The sequence below is a fragment of the Tiliqua scincoides genome, chromosome 11 (genome assembly GCF_035046505.1).
Source record: "Tiliqua scincoides isolate rTilSci1 chromosome 11, rTilSci1.hap2, whole genome shotgun sequence".
Classification (NCBI taxonomy): domain Eukaryota; kingdom Metazoa; phylum Chordata; class Lepidosauria; order Squamata; family Scincidae; genus Tiliqua; species Tiliqua scincoides.
Genome location: NC_089831.1, coordinates 14,946,460 through 14,966,820, shown reverse-complemented (window position 1 = coordinate 14,966,820; position 20,361 = coordinate 14,946,460). Strand labels below are relative to the sequence as shown.

General features: G+C 48.3%; 1 protein-coding gene and 1 pseudogene across 1 annotated transcript in view; both read right to left on the bottom strand.

The window, feature by feature from the left end:
• Positions 1-16,617, bottom strand: part of VSIG10L2 (V-set and immunoglobulin domain containing 10 like 2) — a 31,601-nt gene extending 14,984 nt beyond the window's left edge. The window contains exons 1-6 of the mRNA XM_066639595.1: positions 16,578-16,617; positions 9,899-10,359; positions 8,798-9,145; positions 4,955-5,230; positions 3,557-3,832; positions 188-448 (exon numbers count right to left, since the gene is read on the bottom strand). Coding sequence (XP_066495692.1) covers positions 188-448; positions 3,557-3,832; positions 4,955-5,230; positions 8,798-9,145; positions 9,899-9,977 — 1,240 coding nt within the window. The 5' untranslated portion in view covers positions 9,978-10,359; positions 16,578-16,617. The remainder of the gene's footprint in view (positions 1-187; positions 449-3,556; positions 3,833-4,954; positions 5,231-8,797; positions 9,146-9,898; positions 10,360-16,577) is intronic.
• Positions 16,618-19,687: 3,070 nt separating this feature from the next.
• LOC136662802 (5S ribosomal RNA) lies at positions 19,688-19,807 on the bottom strand (annotated as a pseudogene).
• Between the last annotated feature and the right edge of the window lie 554 nt (positions 19,808-20,361).

The window sequence follows — 20,361 nt, the reverse complement described above, 5'->3', positions numbered from 1 at the left end:
GGTCCACTCCTAAGGCCTTCAGATCCCTCTTGCAGATGTCCTTGTATGAGAAGGTAATTGGGAGACGAACCAAGGGAAAGAAAAATTGGCACCTCTTATAGCCATGACAGATGCTAGAGATGGTTGTGCAAATTGGGGGAGAACTTTTAACGAAAGGCTTTGAGAGAAGCAAAAGATGGAGACTTACACACAGTAGATCTGCAGACAGCATCCTCAATCAGCGCCGGGTGCGAGGCCAGGCAAGTGTACGAACTCCCATTGCGAACGTCTGTGCCCCGGTGAATTTGGGTGGCGTTGGAGTAGGTGCCTGCGCCATTTCCTCCCTGCCTGGATTTCACCCACTGCAGCCGTGCCAGGGGGAACCCCCCCTGCCATGAACAGTGCAGAGCAATGTCTCGAAAATTAGCAGCTGGCAGTGGCCTGCAGCTGGGCTTCCCCTGGGGCAGATCTGCACATGGGGGCAAACATTGTAACAGCAGCAACAAGAGTTAGCAACCCCCAGAGATCTGTTGCCAACCCTGGAGGGCCCCCCCACACCCCATGTCCTTTTGCACTGTAACCTGTTCCAAGACTCTCTAGGCATGTGCATCTTTGACACTGCTATGCTGGGGCTGCCCTAGGGCCCCTGCACGGCTCCCACAGTGGTGCTGGTGATGGGACACACTCCCTTTCCAAACGGCATCTCACCATGGGCCTCTTTCACCCGAAGCAGTCATGTGTCAGTATATTACAGGGTGCCATGATGACTGCAACTGTTTATATATTGCTTTTCACAAAAAAAGGTTTGCAAAGCAGTTTAACACATTGGCACTGTTTTGCAAGCCTTTGCAACAAGTCTGGTTTAGAGCCCATTTGTACCCTGCCTGCAGGCAATGATCTACAGCAGGGGTGCTCACACTTTTTTGGCTCGAGAGCTACTTTGAAACCCAGCAAGGCCCGGAGATCTACCAGAGTTTTTTTTACAATGTTCGCGCCATCATAACATATAACATTTATGTGTACAATGTATGTTGGTGTACCTTGAGCCCCACTGAGTATAACAGGACTTACTCCTGAGTAGACATGCCTAGGAATAGGCTGTGAGGCTGCAATCCTAGCCACACTTACCTGGGAGTAAGCCCCATTGAGTACAATGGGCCTTACTCCCGGTGTTTCCTCCCAGAGGCACCTGAAGGGGGGGGTCGGCACTCCGCGATCTACTCATTTTGCCTCGCGAACTACCGGTAGATCGCGATCCACCTATTGAGCACCCCTGATCTACAGGCAATGACAGCCCAAGACTACCTAAAACAGAGGACCAACTGGCATCCCTCCCATCCATCCCTTTTATTATTATTACTAACAGTATTTATATACCGCTTTTCAACTAAAAGTTCACAAAGCAGTTTACAGAGAAAAATCAAATAACTAACTTTTCTCTTCCTCTCTTGTTAAAACTCACATTTCTAATGTCTCTTCACCCCCCCCCCCCCAAGGGAAGAGAAAATACAGTGTGCTGTCATCTTGCCTCCCTGCAAACTGCTCACAGGTGAAGCTGCTGTGAACCTTATAAGCCGGGAGCACACAGCTGTCCTGATTCACAGCATCTTTTCCAGTGGCCGTTGCTTGCACTTTCCTCGTATCTTTAATCTCCTGAGGATGACTCCTTTGTGGTAGGGAACCATCTTTTCCTGTCATTTGCTACATCCATTACATTGTAAACAGTGGTTGTTGTGGAAAACCAGCCTATAAATATTCTATGGACATCAATCAATAAAGCCGTGCTTCTGAAAAGTGCGTGAGTTCAGGTGAGCTCCCTAAGCAGCCGTCGAAGCACGACACTCGTGATTCAGTTCATACATAGGGCTGCTAGCTTTCCTCATTTTAAAAAAGTAAAATCTGCAGGGCTTTTGTGACCTTTGGTGGGTTGCACAAGGGCAGAACATTCCAACAGGTCCAGCTTTCCCCCAGTGTTGAGAAAAACCCTGTGTTGAGAAAAGCTTCACCTGCAGAATTCTCTGCTTTGTACACATTCCCTGGCTGGGAAAAGGAGACGTAAAGATCATCTTAAGCTCTCTTCTTTGTGACCCTTGCAATGCAAAGAACTACAAATGGCGCATATCCCTCAATATCCACAGTGAAATTGTAGTGCTGAGAGCCCACTGTGCTACTTCACGTTTCTTAGGCTCCGATTTGCTCAAATTGCCCCCCTCACAGAACGCTGTAGCCCCATCTGTGTCTTCTACTTTCTTTTGGCCTGCCCCAGGACTTTGATTACATGCTGCAGTGTTTTTGTAGACTGTACTGTGCAATGATGGGATTGCCAGTTTGAATGTTTCACTGTGAAAGCAATGCCCTGCATATAAGCTAGGCGTTCTCTTGGACATGCTATGCATCTACCCATAGACTGAACATAGGAAGTTACCTTGTACCAGAAATATGCACGAGTCCCGCAACTCAATTTTAAGTTGGACTCAAATCACATCCATCAAAGACTTGGATTCGGCTTACAACTTGAAGCTGAGGACTTGCAACTCCACTCAGGACTTGAGGTCATTTTCATTTCCAAGTCCCTGTGTGTGTGGTGTGTGTTCTTGCTGATTTTTATTTTATTCACCACCAATCAGCTGGGCAGTGAGGGGCCAGCACCCAGAAGGGCCTTCTCCCACCACCCAGCTGATTGGCGGTAATCAAAGAATTTGGGACAAAAACTCAAGACTCTGGAGATTTGGACTCAACTCAAGAATTTGTGCAACGACTTGAGACTTGGGATTAGGGACGAGTACATCACTGCCTTACACCAAGTCATTCAGCATTGTCTACACTGCCCGTCTACAGTTCTCCAGGATCTCTTGCTAGCCTCACCTACAGAGATGCCAACAATTGAACCTAGGACCTCCTGCATACATAACAGGTGTTCTACCACTGTTACAGCCCCTCTTGCAGGAAGGAGAAGCTCCATCATTTTCTCCTTAGTGTTGGACAAGACTTTAGACTTCCTAGACGAATCTAAGCCTCTAGACAACAAACATTACAAGGAACAAGAATTTTCAGCCCACTTGGACAGCACTGTTTACTGCAACAGGTTCCACAGAGAGCAAGCAAACCAACCACAGAACCATTTTCATTGGGGGGGGGGACGAGGTAGTAAGCCATAGAGATCATTGCCCATGGCAGTTCCTCACTTATAAATACTGTAATTAGTACGTTCTCCCTCTTTCACTCGCCTTCATAACAAGAACCAAATTAGAAGAATCTGACCAGAAAGAATCAAACAGTTTCCTTGGCCTGATGCAGAAGAGCCCAAGGAATACTGTGCTAAGAGAGCAGACAAATCCACCCTTCTGTTCATTCCTAAGTGACGGAAGTGATACCCGTCATGTTTGACCTCTGCAGAGAGAGCGTCTACACCAGAGCTCTACACCAGATTTCTTTGACAACGTTTTAGCTTTTTCAAATGGGACAATCCATGGAAGGGTGGAAGGCAATGTAAGACAGTAGACAGGAGGACAGGCAGGGCCAACAGTACATGCCAGATCTTCATGCTCAACAAGATGGAGAAGGACGACCTACTTACAGTAGACAGTCAGGATGATGGTGGTCTGAGTCCGGGTGTTCAGGTGAGTGTTTTGAGCCAGGCAAGTGTAGGTGCCTGTCTGGGTTCGTGAGATCTGAGCTATCACATATTTCTGGCCTGCATAGACTTGAGAGCTGTTGTAGAACCAAACATAGTGACTGGGTGGGTTTGAAGGAGCCAAGCACGTCATGATCACTTCTTCCTGTTCGTTGGCCGAGAAGCCATGCTGGTTAATTGCAAACGGTTCCACGCTGATCACCGGCTCGTCGGGCCCAACTAGGGGAAGATCAGGAGGCATTTAGTGGGGCTCCAGCTACAGGGTACAATAACTTGGACGACTCTTCAGAAAAATCAGACATTTGGTAATGACAAAAGGCGAGCTCTGAAACAAAAAGGTTACATCGCGCCAAACCTGATTGCCCACCTCCCAGGATACTGTACAGATGGTAAAGGCTTAAGCAGGTTCCTGGTTTTCTGTGGTTATTTATTTATTTTTTTTCTAATGGATACCTTCACAGAAAACTAGAGTTGGAGGGGATCTCGCATGTCAAATATGCCAGCCCAGCAACTACAGCACAGGCAACTACAACATCCTTGACAGGTGGCCATCCAGCTTTACTTGAAGACCTCCAACGATGGAGAGAAAACTTCCAGTGAGGGAACCCCCACAACTGCAGGCTGTTACTGTGCTACAGAGCTTTTGCAGTGAGGAAATTCTTCCTTCAATGTCCTAGGTAGAGGCACCGAGCATGCTCAGTTCCCATAAGGCTTTTTTTTGTTAAAGTCAAAGAGGTTCTTCTACTTTTTCTTTTAATCTACATGCTTACCTCTGAATAAGGTAAGCATCTAACAAGGACATCTGCAAGAGGGATCTGAAGGCCTTAGGAGTGGACCTCAACAAGTGGGAAACCCTGGCCTCTGAGCGGACTGCTTGGAGGCAGGCTGTGCAGCATGGCCTTTCCCAGTTTGAAGAGACACTTGGCCAACAGTCTGAGGCTAAGAGGCAAAGAAGGAAGGCCCATAGCCAGGGAGACAGACCAGGGACAGACTGCACTTGCTCCCAGTGTGGAAGGGATTGTCACTCCCAGATTGGCCTTTTCAGCCACACTAGACGCTGTTCCAGAACCACCTTTCAGAGCGCGATACCAGAGTCTTTCGAGACTGAAGGTTGCCAATACGACCTCTGAATACCTAGGGAGTGCCCCCCCACCCCCCAATACACAGAAGTCCTTGCCTTGTTTTGGAGTAGCCCAGTCTGATAGGCACTTGGTCACCTGAGTTCACCAGCACTTTGCAGGGTCAAGGTTTTCTAGAATAGTCAAGGCCTTCTAGAATAGATGCAAAGTTTTCATACAAGGAGAAAGACAGAACATTCGGCCACGCAACATAGCTACTTACAGATAACATCAAGGTACATCCTGTCGCTGGTTTGGTTGTTGACCTCGTTTTGGGCAGTGCATGTGTACCAACCCATCTGAGTCCGGTTAGTTGATGTCAGGTTCAACAGGCTGCCTGTGGCTTCTGTGACAGTCACCATGCCATCCCGGTTTGTATGACGCTGCCAGGAATACTCAACTGGGTGGGTCCCTTCTTTCACTGCACATGTCATCAGCACAGGCATGCCTTCCACTGGTGTTGAATCGTTCATCTGGAGCAAGGGCTTTGACACAGGAACTGCAAGAGACCAAGTACAGGATATTCAGTGGGACCGTTGAGGTCCTCTAGTCCAGCTCCCTGCAGTGCCTCCAATAAAATTCAGGTGATGGAAAGACCAGGTAACTACGAGTGGGGAGGCCTCTGTATCAGTGGATTGTGTATCCACAGATCTGGCTCAGCGCAGGTCCCCTGGAGCTGCATTGAGCCAGATTTGACCCCACTTGAGCCCTCCATGGGTGACCGGAGCTGAGCTCCAGTTCCCTCTGGAGGGCTTTCTGAAGCCTGCAGAGGCTGCTCGCATCGGCCTATGGCCTCTGCGGACTTCAGAATAGCCTTTTCAGCCAAAAAGGTCATTCTGAAGCCCACAAACTCTGGAGTGCAGCTCTGGTTTCCTTTGGAGGACTTAAGGGGCTGAAGATCACAACTCTGATTATCTGCAATTTTTGACATCAGCAGGGGGTCTGAGAACAGGTCCCCATGGATACAGAGGCCCCACCTATAATTGCCTCAAGCCCTGAGGCTTTTCAAACAAGGACATAGCTGCTAACTATCCTGCAAAGAGCTGAGCTCCTGCAGTATAGCAAGCTTGTGTAAATATAGGGAGATAAATGTTTGAGCATCTTTTTTTCTGGTGTGTTTTCTCCCCCAAATCTGTCAATGACAGGTAGTAGGGCAGGTGAAGGCTGGGTCACATCCTAAGCCCCTCAAGCCTTGAGGCCATTCATTATAGCTGTCTCATTACGAGAAATGGATCAAGGGTTTTTGTGGTTTTTTTGCAAATAAAGGTATTACTTGTAAATAAATACCTTATATTTCTAGATCGCCTTTTCTGAAAGTCTCGTAAAGCTAGGCGTGCCCTGATAGAGTCATTTTTAAAAGTGGGTCCCAGCGCTAAGAAGTTTGAGAACCACTGGTTTTGTGTAATCAGATTGTCTCCTTAATCTCTCTCTAGACCAGAGGCTGGATGGGAATGGATTCCACAAGCCAGAACAAATGGAAATACAACCTGACAGGTGTGGACAGACTGGCAAACGTGCCTTTGTAGGCATGCATGAAAAAGTTATGGGTAAGGTTATCACTCTGGATGCATCCCAAAAATCTGAGGAGGAACTTGAGAACTGTACAAGGTTGCCAACCCTAGAAAAACAAGGCCAAAATCTGGTACTGGGACAGGGCTATGTGATGATGGAGTGGATAACAGCGGTTATCAGCCCAAAACTAGCCTGAAATTAACCTTTGCCACATGTCCACCTGAAAAAAAAAGAAAGAAAATAGCTAAAGAGGCAGGGATAGGTACTTATATGGAGCATTATAGTTCAGTCAGTGCTGGCTGGTAAGGAATTGAGGAACTAAACCTGAGGCTTCCTCTATGCAAAGCCGCAAAGCTATACCCTGTGCCAGGTTGTGATCTACAAACTTACTTGCACAGGATGATTCCCCAGCAACCAAAGTGCACCCGACAACTGCACCACTGGAATACAGGCCGGCAAACAATCCCTTTGAGAGCTCAGCAGCATTCCACAGACACAGAAAGGCAAAATGTTTGGGTGTCACGCAGGAAACCAGGATACGTTCTTGGGATGCCCAGTAGATAAAACCCTTGGACCGCACACTCTATGCAGGAATGTTAACTTTATGGGCAGGGGAGGGGGAATCCAATTCACGCTAATCCTTTATCTCTGGACCCCAGACGGCTCTCTTGACATTCCTACGGTGCTTCCAGACACATCCTTGACAGCGCAGGTCAAGGAGAGCAAGCCAGGCTGCAGATTACACGGCACTCACTAGTCTGCACATCTGTGCTTTGCTTTCCATACAGCCTGCTGGTCTCGGCACACATGCTCCACTGGTCACAGTGGCGCCACTAGGGTTTGCATCACCCGGTGCAGGAGGCCAGCCCGTCACCCCCATGATGGACCCCCTACCATGCAGTGGGCGGGGCAACACCCCAAGCAGTGGGTGTGGTGGTGTACTATTGCAGCACCCCCACGGATTTTTTGGCTATAACTTTTGATAGTATAGAGATATTTCAACAACGTTTGGTTCATTGCATTCTGCACAAAACTATACATTGACTGATATAACATGATAATACTAAAAAATACCAAGATTTAAAAAATTTTGGTAAGTAGTGCTGTCAACTCATGCATGACACCCGCTGCAGCTCGAACCCCCCTAGTGGCGCCCCTGACTGGTTGACTGTTTATTCCAGGATAGGGAGAGGGGACCTCGGGTCAAGACACCCCCCTGCAGGCCACTTTAACCTGGAAAAGACAGGCTGTGCAGACTTGCACTGCCTGATCTCGGGTGCTTTGTGCAGCAATACCACAGAATCTAATAATTAACTGGACTATCTAGTTTTGCTCTGAAACATTTTGGCAGACAGTGGAATGAATGCCTTTGGAGTGTACCCTGCTCAGAAACTAGAATGGGAATTCTAGGCATGTTTACTGGGAAGCAAGCCGCACTCTCTTCAACTGAATTACTCCCTAAAAAGTGTGTTTAGGATTGGAGACTCAGCAAGGGTAGATGCTAACACCTTTTTCCACCCTCTTCTGTTCTACTGGCCCCACCAGCTGTTCCCACCTCCATGGGACTCCAAACACACAATGGCACATCTGCTTGGAACTCCAGAGGGTGGAGAGTTCAGATAGAACAAAGGCTGGATATCTTCAGGCAGCACATGTTTAACCCAGGGGACTTCACTGCCACATAATGTGGCAGTGGCCACTCATTTAGGTAGCTTTGAAAGGGGAATGGATTTTAAAGAGGAGGTTAGGCAAATTTACAATGCACAAGTCTAGCACTAGCTGATAGTCATGATGGCCAGGTGCCACCTCTGGGTTCAGTTGTGCTATGGGGACCACTTGCAGGGGAGCAATAGCAGGAGAGGCAAATGCCCCTCTCTCCTGCTTGCAGGTTTTCCAGAAGCAGCCAATGTGTGAATCAGGATGTTGGATTAAACAGGCCCTTGACCTCATCCAGCAGGGTTTTTCTTATGGGAGAAACTGGTACAGTGGCAGGCATGCCAAGGTTCCAGCGCATCCCTGTCCCCTACTGCCATGCTCTGCCCTTAACTTCTGCTCCCCAAGAACAGCTTTCTCTATTAAGACTCTTAAGGCTGTGTATATTAGAACATAAGAACAGCCCCACTGGATCAGGCCAGAGGCCCATCTAGTCCAGCTTCCTGTATCTCACAGCGGCCCACCAAATGCCCCAGGGAGCACACCAGATAACAAGAGACCTGCAAGGCTTCCTGGGAATTGTAGTTAAGAACATAAGAACAGCCCCACTGGATCAGGCCATAGGCCCATCTAGTCCAGCTTCCTGTATCTCACAGCGGCCCACCAAATGCCCCAGGGAGCACACCAGATAACAAGAGACCTCATCCTGGTGCCCTCCCTTGCATCTGGCCTTCTGACATAGCCCATTTCTAAAATCAGGAGGTTGCGCATACACATTAATTTGCGCATACATATTAATTTAGCCTGTGTTCAAGCCCTGGCAAGGACAGGCCTGGCAAGGATCTCTCATCTGGAGAGGACCTGAGAGAGTGCTCCCTCCACACATCTCTGGTTGGCTTACCCAAAACAATAAGCTCTATGTAGAAATAAGCCACTTGGATTTCCCCCTCCGCTTCATACATTGCCTGGCACATGAAGTGCCCTTCTGCTGCCGTGTGCAGGTTCTTGATCTCCAGGCTGCTGTTTTTCATGCTCACGTCCCCCAGGATGACGGAGGCCTTCTCCACTTTGGATTCTAGGCCATTACTGATGGCCACTGCCTTGGGAGTGCGTGAGCCCAGCTTGGTGAAACTCCAAAAGACAACCATGGGCAAGATCACATCTCCACATGGCAACAGCACGGAGCGATCTCGGATGCCTTTGAGCACATGCTCCCCATACTTTGTGTCTTCTAGAGGGAGCAGCTGACCTAAAAGAGACAAAGAGTTTAAGCTTTCCAGGGTTTTCATTGAGACTAATACCGGTGGATTTAGGAAGGGCAGGATTCACTATTCATTCATTCAACTTATATCCTTCTCTTTCCCAGAGGCTCTGGATAGCTGATATAATTTTAGCTGATATAATATAATTTTGCATTTAAAATATCAACTTCCCTTCCCTCCCTTGAGGATTTCTGCCTAGAAGGGGAATCTCCCAGCATCCCTTTGGCTTCTAGCTCTGGGGAGCAGTTTGCTCCTTCCCCTAACATATGCAGCTACAGAACTTGATTTGTTTCTGGGTTCTCTGAGGCATTTAGGTATCTCCAGTTAGTGTTTTCAGCATCCCAGGAATATATTATCACAGGTAACAGTGTTCCTGAGCACATGCAGAGTGCATTTTGTTCATGACCAAGCAGCTATCACTACTACAATTACTGTACTACTATTACACTAGAACTAATAAGTGACCATCATCATAAAGGGCAAACCATTCCTTCATTAAGACAGGCTGCTGGCAATAGTCTAGGATGGTTGACACTTTGTCAAACTGGACTCAGTGCTTAGAAGATGGTGTCCTGATAATTGAGGATCTCTGTGTTTTCAAATGAGACACCCACCAGCAGTTGGAGAAGGGAACACTCCTCAAACTGCAGAGAGGGGGGGCAGACGGACAACAGTAAGAGCCGTTATTGATTTGAGAGACTGAGAAAGGAGGGCAAAGAGCTGGCAACTCTGTTACTCACCGTAAGCCACCGTTGGAAGGATGTACAAGATTTTCAGGAGGCTCCTAAACTGTAGGGTCCTTCCCAATCCATAATCCATTTCTCCATGTCAGTGCATGAGAAAGGAGCTAGAAGCCAAGCACTGTTCGCTCCTTCCAGCCTGGATCATCTCTCTGGTCTCCATAAAGATGTGCCCGGTTCTGACGCTCCTTTTCCACTTCCTGCTTATTCTACAGGTCTCGCTAACCTCTGTGACATGGAAGCAGGGCTCTCAGTCTCCTCTTTCAGTTTCCCGTCCACCGATATGCAGCCCTCACGAGTCTCGGGTTACTCCGAATTGCCCCTGATTAATCTTCAATTATTCATTTCTCTTCTCCTCCTTAAAGCTCATTTCCTTGATCTATAATGCAGGAGTTTCTTTGCAGCCAGGGTGGAAAGTTGAGTCCACTTTCTTTGGTTTTAGCATCTTGGATTGGTGGTCTCTGGATGAGGAAGATGAAGAATAGTCCAGCCTCCAGAAGAAAATCTAGATCACGAGTCTGAAATCTAGAAATGGACCTTGGATTCCAAACAGCATTTCCCTAACAGCTGACTTGGAAATGCTTTTAGTTTGGGTTAAAACTGGAGACACACTCAAGTCTGTAGTCAGGATGCATGCGTGCAACCCCCCCCCCCACCACCACCACCTCCTGGAGCACCAATCTAAGAGTCTTTTTAAAAAAATGATAATTTGTGGCATTTTTGTTGAAAAAAATGAAAATTTTTCTGATTAAAAATAAATAAAATCATCATTAATTTGATTACCTCCCTGGCAAACTCCCTGACCCTCAGAAGGCCTTCTAAGGGCTCCAGAGGACCTTCTAGTTTCCAATTGGATATTCATTTAGAAACCCTCTGGAGGTCTCAGAAGGCTTCTGGAGGGGCAGAAGAAGCCGTGCGCAGCCCGGACGCGACAGTAAGGTGGGGTGACATTCTGTGATCCTGGCCCCGGGCCGCACAGGATCCTAACCCTAACCCTCCCCTCCTCCCAAAAGAGGCAGTGTTCCAAACTGTACCCATCTGATCACAAAAATCAGAACTCATGGTGGTGCTTACTGGTTAAGTGTGGGACTGGGACATCCAAGTGTTGTAAAACAGCACCAGGGAAAGAAAGAAGACAGGGCCTTTAGCAACCTGATCCTTGTTGCTTCTCCAGAAGTCTCATAGAGTCCAATCCTATGCCTGTCTACTCAGAAGTAAGTCTTATTATAGTCAATGGGGCTTACTCCCAGGTTCATGTGGACAGGATTGCAGCCCTAGTTGGGTCACGTGCCCTGACTTACCAAGAGGCAGTGGGAAGCAGTGTCAATGGTAGACTATTTTCTTCTTTTCCTGGTGTCATTTTACAAGTTTTCCTGCCACGGTTCCCTAGCCAACAGCCTGTGGTTCAAGGGGAGTCTTTTCAGGACGTGACAAGGAACAGTTGTGGATGAGCTCCCTCCTCCATCCTATAGCTATATTATTGGCTGCCGAGGACTGTCAGCTATCCTCTTGTTCAGGTCACCATGGAAGAGGTACCTAGTGCACTAGGAAGAGGTACCCTTTTCAAAATGTAAGGGGAGAGTGCCATTAAGGGGGCCTTTGCAGGGCTTTTCCCATAAGGTCCCCCCAAATCTGGAGCCAATCCAATTACCTGACTTTTTTTTTTTTAATGGCATACAGGGGGAGAACTATACTTTTGTGCTCCCAAGGTGTCAGAAATTTGTTTCGGAACATTTAATTCCAACATTCTCGAGTAATCTCTGTCACAAAGGTGATGATGCAAACCCCAGGGACGGGAGGGGGAACCATTATCATGAATCTGGAAGAGGCATTTCCTCTTTATGAATAGCTAGGGTCCCCTTGGGGGTTTATTAGGATTCAATAGCCGAAATACGATTCCAAGTTCCACTTCGGCATGCGGAGACCTAGGACATCTCACACTCCGGTTAGGTATCAGTGTGTTACTTATTCATTACTGGGATAGTCAATGGTTTTAATTTTCATCCAGGCTTTGAAAAGGTGGTGGTAGGTGGGCTCAACTTCCTACTGAACACCACTCTTGGTCAAAACCTGATGTCAAGTGAACTAACTATCTAGAGTGGTCTAGCTTAACAGAATGGACCCTGGTAGGTTATAACAGCAGAATTTGCCTTACAATTTAAACTTTAATTTTTTTAGGCACTGCACAAGCCATTCAAGGCCCAATCCTATCCCTCTTTCCAGCGCCAAGGCAGCCATGCCAACAGGCTGTTGGCACTGTGTTGTGGGATGAGCAGTCATTTAAACCTCCTCAAAGTAAAGGAACATTTGATCCCTTACCTTGAGGCTGCATTGCAGCTGCTTTGGTGCTGGAGAGTGAGATTGGATTGGGCCCTTAATGTCAGATCCAGCAACACTACGTATTGAAAGCATGAGGCATTTATCACAGGGGTGGGCAGAGAAACATAAGAGGTGGCACAGAAAGCACCACGACAGAGTACTCCAAACATCAGTATTTGGCTCAGGCCATGAATAGCGACCTCATGAATGCAAGAATAGACCAATGATTTTCAACCTTTCCCATCTCATGGCATACTGACAAGGTGCTAAAATTGCCGAGGCACACCATCAGGTTTTTTTTACAATTGACAAGGCACACTGCACTGCCAGGAGGGGGCTCACATCCCCTAATGACCCTACTAATAAATGACTGACCCCCCCAAAAAAAAATCTCGCCACATACCTGTGGACCATTCGCGGCACACCAATGTGCCACAACATGGGGACACCCAGACTAGACACAGTTGAGTCATAGTTTCAGGACCACGGATAGCTCCAAGGGAACAGGTTCCTCCAGCAAGGACACCTTCACCCATGATCACCCTCCCTGGACTCCACCTCCCTGCTTGAAGAGCAAGGTCTTAAAGTGACAGCCTTCAATCCCTTTAATTCTCCTCTATCAAGACCTGCCAAGGTCATTGCCAACACTGGTATACAGTCACTGTCACCAGGCAGCTTGAGGTTACTGGCTGGGGGGGGGGAGGGAAGAGAGAAGAGACAGTTCTTTGGGGAATCCAGGGTGCTCAGGCTTTAAGGGTGTTACCACTAGGTACCAGCTAGAGAAATCAGTCTGAAATACATACAAGATGTGGCCATTCAGAGAATCTGTTGCCGACCATGTGGGTTGGTGCACCATGCAGGGCCAGCCCCAAGTTCCCAGAGTCTGGGGCAGCATCCCATGTACCGCTCCCCCTTGCATAACATCTTCTTGCACCACATCCTGTTCTGCTTACCTGAGAGGGTGGCAGCCACTTGGGCTGCTCCGGCCCCCCACCCTTCCTAGAAAAGGAAGAAGAAAGGAATGGAAGAGGAAGTGTGGAGGAGAGGGGAGACTAGGGTGTCCTCCACACTTCCTCCTCCTCGTCAAATCCAGAGGGCAGCAGGAGAAGGAGAAATGGTGGAGGATGTGCCCCACAGATGCCTCGGTTTCTCCCAATTTGAGGAACACTGCCCTAGCTGACATACAGCAAGCTTTTGAGCTCCCAAGAGGACACGCTAACCCACCTGGGATAATATGCGACAGAAATGACATCTATATATGTTTCAGCCTGGCCTGTTTAGAGGGCTTAATTGGTGCAGGCCCCTGGCTACACACAAGACAGAGGCAGGAGTGTTGCGATGGAAATTTCCACCCGGTAAGAGAGTATTTATCTTAGAGCACTGCTCCAAGTCACAGTCACTCAGAACTAATTTAAACTGGAGTTTGGCTGGAGTTTGGGGTGACTTAACCTGCTTGGATGGGCCTTCTATTCAATAAACACACCAGTCCTCCCACGTCTATCTTCTTCCAGAAGACTTTCATCCTCTGGCCCTTTCCTTCATGCCTGTATATTTTTTTTTTACCCCTTTGTTCACTGCTTCCAAAGAGAGATTTAACTCACCCCAGTCTTGTTCCTTCACACAAGTTTTTCTCTGAAGCATCACAAAACAAGTCACCCCCCCCCCCAGTTTTCTAGAATCCATCTCTCTCCTAGGACTTTGTTATATAGGAAGAGAACCAGGATGGTGTGTAGTGGTTCAGAAGTTGGACTTAATCACCATTCAGCAATGAAGCTTCCTGGATGACTTTGGGCCGGTCACTCTGAGCCTCACCTCCTCACAGGGTTGTTGTGAGGACAAAAGCAGCAGATGAACCATGTACACAAACCCTGAGCTCCTCGGAGGAAGGAGAGCTTAAAAATGCAAAACAATGAATAAAATAAGAATCGCAACCATGCTGTGCAAAATGTCACAATTCCCAGCAATACATACCAAATAGACAGTTTTCTTTCGGGGAGGGGGAGGGAGTTAAAACATCTAGCCAGTAGTTCCCAAACTGTGGGTCCAGGATCCACCAGTGGATCATGCCCCAATTATTGGTGGGTCACAAAACTGACAAGGCAGTTTAGGCTATGTGCATCAAGGCTTAAACAAGATGCTACTTTGGGGGAGGGGGAAGCACTGCTGCCCAATCACCATTAAAGCCCAGGCTTGAGTGGCTAGTAAAGTGAAGCTTTATTTAGGTGGGTCCGGGATGCTAAGAAGTTTGGGAACCACTTATCTAGACTAAATTCCAACCTTAGTAGCTACACCTGGATAATTGTATATATTTTCTTCATTCTAGAGCAGCGGTTCCCAAACTTTTTAGCACCGGAACCCACTTTTTAAAAACAACACTCTATCAGGACTCACCTAGGTTTACCAGACTTTTTAAAAAGAAATATTTAATTAATTAGTAATAACAACTAGAAAAAGACCACCATTTATCTCCCTATATTCACACACACTTGCAAACTGCAGGAGCTGAGCTCTTTGCAGGCTAATTAGCAGCAACAGCATCTGATTTTTGAATAGCTTCAGGGCTTGAGACCATTAGTTATCTGATCTTTCCATCACCCTTGGGTGACCCACCTAAAATCAGGTTGCGAACCACCGGTGCATCTAGACCCACAGTTTGGGAACCACTGTCTTTTCTCTATATCTTAAGGACACATGGTCCTTTCACATGGTCCCGAAGTGACTATTGCAGAAAAAGGTATACCAAAATAAAGCAGATGCATGGAGTAAAATGGCCTCCACTACACATTTTCATACATTTATGAGTTCAAGTTGAAAAGAGGCACCTTTTAAAGTGGTGCCCCCTTATATTCAGTCATGCGAGGGCAACTTCCCCCTTTACCCCAGCACAGCATCTTCTCTGGTGGCTGTTGCTGGGGTCTCTTTTGCACCACTTTTGAAAGTGTGAGTCCTTTGGGGAGCAGGGGGGCATTTCTTGATTTATTTTGTTATGCCAAACTCTTTCGACACTACTCTGGCTGAAAAGTGGCATATAAATATTCTTAATAACAACATTGAGATTGCAACTCAGGCTCTTCTTGGACCCACTGGAAGAAGGCCCTACTAGGAGAGAGAGTGAGGGCCCAGTCCTATCCAGTTTTCCAGTGCCAGTGCAGCCGCGCCAATGGGGCGTGTGCTGCATCCTGTGGTGGAGAGGCAGTCACAGAGGCCTCCTTGACATTTGGGAACATTTGTTCCCTTCCCTCGGGGCTGCATTGCGGCTGCACTGGAGCTGGAAAGTTGGATAGGGTCGGGCCCTGAATCATCCACGTCAAGATTTGGAGGTTATGAATGACAGCAGAGCAGGAAATTGACATCAGAGTTTGGTGCAGTGGAGCTCTGTCCATTCCATCAGAGTGCCCACCCAGCCAGACCCCTGGATCCACAGAGGCAGTATTGGCACAAATTGGCCTACAGATTTGCAACACAGCTGCACCCAGCACTCCCACTGACAAACGCAGGCATCCCCAGAGAGCCCTGCATCATTGTGGGTCTCCACCCATCAAGCCACCCCAGAAACTGAGTTCCAATGCACGGGCCTGGCCCAAGAGCCCCCCCAATGCTCAAGGCAGCATGCCAAATTCTGTCCCCCTTACTTGACGACATGCCAACCTCTGCTCCTCCTAGCTCAGCATGCTCCTCCCCTCCACACTGCCTCTTTGTTCCCCAATTCCTTCTTCAATCCAGAGAGTGGAAGGGGAAAGAAGAGCAGTGAAGCAAGTAGGTGGGCAGAGATGGGCACCCCTCCACCAATCTGTTGCCTGAAGCAATCACTTCGGCTGCCCTTGTGGATGGGCTAGCCCTGCATCTTGCTCACGATGGTCTACGTGAGTGGCTCTCCAAGGTTTCCAGTGGGAACTTCTCAACTCCATTCGGAGACACCAGCAATCAATCCTGGGATTTCCCTAGGCAAAGGTGAGCCCCAGGCCCTCCCAGCTGAAGCAGTGCGCCTCTCATCCAAACCACCCACCATCTGGAAGCCCCCTCCCCTTGCACATCTGGATTGGGGGCTGCAAAAGTTTCCAGGGTGTTCTAAGCCAAGCTGCCTGCAGATTGTCCTCAACCCCACCCGCTGTCCATTCCAAGGGCTTTCCACCTCTCACATTTTTCTCCTCCCCAGTGCAGAAAACAGAATTGGTTTGCAAACTCTGAATTTGTGACCTCCCCCCCCCCCAACAACAAAAAAATGAGAGCCAGGGAATGTACATAATTATAAATAGAACCCCTCAAACAACAGCAGCAGCAGCAACCCAGAGTTCAAGGGGGGGGGGGAAGAGATAAAATAGAAGTGTTCCCTTCCAGCAATGTCTGCAAAGCTGCTCACCACCAGCGGCAAACAGATTCCAGGGACTCCACACAAGGCCTCACTCTCCAGCGAGGCTGCACATCACTCCCCAAGGGACAGCAACGATTGCGGCACATGGTACAGACCACACATGGCGAGAGCAGAAAAACACATGCTGAATTAGCAGCTCTGCTCTGGTTATTGGCCTGGCCTGGGCACTTCTTTTCCCTGGTGCTGTCCCCTGCCCGAGTTTCCCCAAGTGGGAAGGAAATCACAGCTTGATGGGGGGGGGGGGGCAGCGAGGATTGGAGAGCTGCTCTGGGTTTCTCTTTGGCCTGCTTTGCCTTCTTCCCCTTGGTGGGGAGGAGACCACTCTAAATGCTGACTCAGCGCCAAGCCCCGCTGCTCCAGCCCAATCTGGGAATATCATTAGGCTTCCCCTCAGTTGCTGGAAGTTCAGTATGAGAGTTTTGCCTGGTGGCAAGTAGAAAGCATCTTAAAGCCAAACACAGAAGACAGGCCACCCCAACCGCTTTGCTGCCATGATCTCGATGCTCAGCTTACCTTTTCTCCAGGGAGCCCAGAAAAGCACGCATGGTGTGTAAGCTTTGCTTTGTAGGAACAGCTGGTGGTGAGAGCTTTCTAGAAAGAGCTTGCCTCAAGCCTTTTGCTGTGTAGAAGGAGCTGGTAACAAGTGTGTGTATGTTTTTCTAAACAGAAGGAGATTATCTCAAGCTGCTTTGCAGAAGCTGCTGCTAATGATTAGGTATTTATTTTGTAGAAGGAGCTTGTCTTGCCAGCAGGCCTGAGGAGGGGGCAAAATCCCTCCCCCCATGACAAAGCCAACTATACAGTTCGAAACAAATTTATTACAAATTTGAGTATTTCAATCTATCCAAGGCTGCATTTCCATTATAGTTCAATCCACTTTCATTGCACTTCTATTCCCCTAATGCATTCTGGAATTTATTAAGGGTAGCTCTAACAGCTCTCAGATTCCTTAACAAACTACATCCCCCCCCCCAATGGGGGAAGAGAAGTGCACTGAAAGTGGATTAAAGCTGTAGTGGAAATGCAGCCCAGGTCTTCTCCATAAGCACCAACATTAGTACAATTCAAACACAGGAAAGTGCAACTTACACCTTCAGAGCAGAACTATTAGGCCCCAGTAGTAGGTCACCCAGTTCGGTTCACAGAATTCTCAGGCCCCAATAGTCAGCTCCACTCCTCCTCCTAGTTTGGTGTGGGTCATCTAGAATGGTGTTCTTCAACCTTGGGGTTGGGAGCCCAATGGGGTTGCTAAGCCTCAGTTGTGGAGTTGCGGCAACTTACAGGAATGAAAAAGGTTGAAGACCACTGGACTACAGCACCACCAGGTAAAGGGGGAGGCATCTGATGCACTTCTTCAGGTACCAGGAGATGGTGTCCCGGTCCTGCTCAAGTTCTTCGCAATTGTGCCAAAATAACTTTCATTAGTGCCAGGTGATTTTCATGGTGACTTTCTGTTCTCTCTAATAAGAATATTTGGTTACAGTGAACAGTGTTGGGAGGGTATTACAGTGGCAGGGAGTGGGTGGTGATGAGGGTGGGGGAGGGTGTATAGGGTCCTGGGGAGGGGGCAGGTTTGACAATGGGGTCCTAAGTTGATTGTTTGATTGATTGATAAACCGGAAGTGCAGGCTTACAGGCAGGGCTCCCCTCTGGATTTCATTATTTGTAGATTTGTGTATTTGTGGGGAGAGGGGTCTTGGAATGGATCCCCTGCAGATACCGAGGGTTCACTGCAAAGAGAGGGCTGTTTTCAAATAGTAACTGACTCCATAAATGTAGTTCCAGAAGGTGCCAAGGAGGCCCCCTTGTCCAAACTGACAGCAAAAGCAATTCGGATAATCATTCTGCAAAACCTCTACACTGTGGGCATCAGCCCATGCCTTTCACTTCACCCTTCCATAATTAAGAGACTTGGACGAAAGCAGTACAATGATGTGCTATTGTGCACATATAAGCAGTGCAGTGATGTGCTTGGATGAAAGCAGTACAACGATGTGCTATAGCTAAAGAAGCTATTTTGAGTGGGAATCCCAAATTCATTATAAATGTCAACCTGAGAAAAATATTTCAACGGAGCTTTCTCCCCCCACCCCCACCCCGCTCCTTTTTTTTCATGGAAGGAACATTTTGTCCCAAAACACAAAGCAAAAGAGACGGCCAAGAACACTGCAAAGGGGTGTGTGAAAGAGAAGGAGGGAGATGGAGAGCCAAACACTGGATCAATTCACACCAGAAAGCTAAGGTGGGGCCATGATGATGTCACAAGGTGCCTGGTGGTGTCACAAAGGGGCTGGTGATGTCAGAAGCCTTTGGAAAAAATGGGGGAAATATCTGGTACTGGGGTACAACCCAGTGATAAAGGGACGAAGCGAGCCATAAATGGGCAGAGCTCCGTGGTGATCCAGAAGTGACTAGATTCAAAAGTGGTGATCCAAAAGTGACTAGAGATTTTGGGCAAACAGGAAATAGTATTTTATTTATTTATAAGTATTAATAACAAGAAAAAAAGGCCCTCACACTATCTCTCTCTATTGACACAAGCTTGCAAACTGCAGGAGCTTAGCTCCTTTCAGGGCAATTAGCAGTTACCTTGCAAACTGCAGGAGCTGAGCTCTTTGCAGGGCAATTAGCTACAGTATCTGATTTTTGAATAGCCTCAGGGCTTGAGGGAATTAGTTACCTGACATTTCCATAACCCACCAAAAATCGGGTGACAACCTACCAGTGGGTCCCAACCCACAGTTTGGAACCACTGCTTTAGCCTATCCTCCTTGTCTCCCCACACTTCCTCTTCCACTGCATTACTCTCTTCCTTTTTGCATTCAGAGAATAGGAGGAAGAGGACCTATGGAGGGAGGCGGGCTGATGGTGGTGAGTTGCTGGAAGCAATTTACAGGCAGTCCAATCCTGAGCTGCCCGTTCTGCCTAAACTGCTGCCGTGCCGAAACGGTTGCTGCAGCATCCTATGCACCACAGGGCTGCCACTGCAGGCTCCTTGGGGGAAGGAGACTTTTGTCCCCTTTCCCCAGGGAAGGGAAGTAATCCTGCAAAGGGCTGCTTGTGGTTGGCAACCTTCAGTCTCGAAAGACTATGGTAGAAGCCTACAGCACCCGGCATTCCCAGGCGGTCTCCCATCCAAGTACTAACCGGGCCTGACCCTGCTTAGCTTCCGAGATCAGACAAGATCAGGCATCTGCAGGGTAACAGTTGCTGCAAAGGGCTGGGCTGCTGTAGAATCAAGAACCTCAGTGTCGGGTCACTTAGCCTGTCATGGAGCGCAGAATCTGGTGTAGCTGAGCTCCACCGGTCCCGCCTCCCTCCAGCATGCCTCCTTCACACCCTCTCCCTGCCCTCTGCCCACTTCCCCCCACCCTGGAACACCTCCTCCCCACCTCCCCTCATGGCCCCACCTACCTCTCCACCACGGGGCGGTGCACATGACCGCTGAGCGGCAGAGCACTGGTGTTCCACTGGTGCTGGGACACTCTGGTGCTGGGCTGGCGCTGAGGGCTGCAGACGTGCCTTACGACACATTTATGACACTCAGCGCTGACAGAAGACTGGCAGTAAGGACTGGGCTCTTAGTTGGTCTCATGGCTGGTCCAGCCTTGTAGGTGATGAAAGCCATGCCGTTTTGCTGATTTCCGTTGTCTGTGATGCTTTGTATTTTATTGTTAAATATGTTGTAAGCCACCTTGGTTGAAAGGCTGGGCATAACTCTTCCAAACAAGCACATGAGTGATATGAAGAGAGAAACAGATCACAGCCCTCT